This window comes from Lottia gigantea (genome assembly GCF_000327385.1).
Source record: "Lottia gigantea unplaced genomic scaffold LOTGIsca_1867, whole genome shotgun sequence".
Classification (NCBI taxonomy): domain Eukaryota; kingdom Metazoa; phylum Mollusca; class Gastropoda; family Lottiidae; genus Lottia; species Lottia gigantea.
In genome coordinates this window covers 7,469-8,817 of record NW_008708343.1, presented here as the reverse complement: position 1 = coordinate 8,817, position 1,349 = coordinate 7,469, and the positions used below count along the sequence as shown (strand labels likewise).

Sequence of the window (1,349 nt, the reverse complement as noted above, 5' to 3'; positions counted from 1 at the left end):
AAATGGTCAAATGAAGATATTGGTTGGTCAACATCATGTACATGTAGAAACAGTCAACTCTATTGTGACTTCTTATCCTTTAGTTGTGGTAATTATTTAAATATTTAACTTGTTTTCCTCTTTTCTCATAAGACTCAATAACCAAGAGGAAAGGGGATGTCTGGCTCCATGATCTAGACATATGGGGTTTCATCCAAGCTTATGGTTAAAATTTAAAAAAATCGGAAATCTAAATTGCATCAATGATAGAAATGTATTTTGCCATCTTTTTCCAGGCTCCCACAGACCAACCACAGCTGAAGTTCAGAAGAGAAAGAGAACCAGATGATGACCTCAACCCACCTTTAGAAGTGACATCAAAATTAATTAGTTACTCATTTCTATATACTGGTAGTATTAAACATGACTTCAATTCAGGGTAAGAACCATTGAACTATTCTGCACTGCATTTTGAAAAGTTTTTATATTGAAAAAAAACTTTGTTTTCACTAAGTAATATTTTCGGTAGTAAAAAGTCAAATAACTTCTAAAGTCTTTTAAGTACCGAAAATATGATTTTCTGCCTCATACTTGAAATACTGAGCACCATGATGACCATGACGTGAGGAGGCATAAAAATAGGAATTCATTCAGAATAAGGTAATGTTTTGTAGGTTGTGTATTGTTCCTGTAAGTCTGTTGTTACAGAATCATTGTGGTGTTAAAACAGAAATATTGATAGACACCAGCCAAGTTAGTGATAGGTAAGTCCTATATAGGATATACACACCAGCTCAATTTCAGCTGTCCGTATAAATTCTGATGTGTGACTCTCCAACAATTGATCAAAAACTTGTTGTACATTAGATTATACTGTTGACACCTCCATCAAAATTTTCAAATTCGGTAAAAACCTGTGTTATGAAGTGATAAATAAAAACTGCAGTCTTTTTCTCATTGTCACTTTATGGCAATCCTCATTAGCATAAACAACTGCAGAAGAGTAGGATGTATAACTCCATTTCATTTCTTTGTAGACTTGGTACAACTCAAACTGGTGATTCTCCTCAAAGACATTCAGTACCTATCAGTACTAGTTTTAATTGGGTGGGACAAACATTAGCACAATTATCATTAGATGTCGGTGAAAGTAAACAAGTTCAGCTCCGCGCTGGATTTTGTCGTCCTGGAATGTATAACTTAAATAATTTGGCAGTATTTGTGACCTTTGCTAAAGGTCAATCTGAAATGATAGAACAGAAGCACACCACACCTAACATTATAACATTGATAGATTTATTTGAAACTTAACTCCACTTCACTTCACTTTCAAAATTATATTATATCCATTTATTTTATTCAAATATTAA

The 1,349-nt window shown here is 33.3% G+C and overlaps 1 protein-coding gene across 1 annotated transcript; it reads left to right on the top strand.

The window, feature by feature from the left end:
- Positions 1-251: 251 nt before the first annotated feature.
- Positions 252-1,290, top strand: LOTGIDRAFT_176520 (hypothetical protein; the record flags this gene model as incomplete). The annotated part of the gene is made up of 3 exons (XM_009052552.1): positions 252-418; positions 654-743; positions 1,017-1,290. 3 exons carry the CDS (start codon positions 252-254, stop codon positions 1,288-1,290), a joined length of 531 nt encoding a protein of 176 aa, XP_009050800.1.
- Positions 1,291-1,349: the final 59 nt, after the last annotated feature.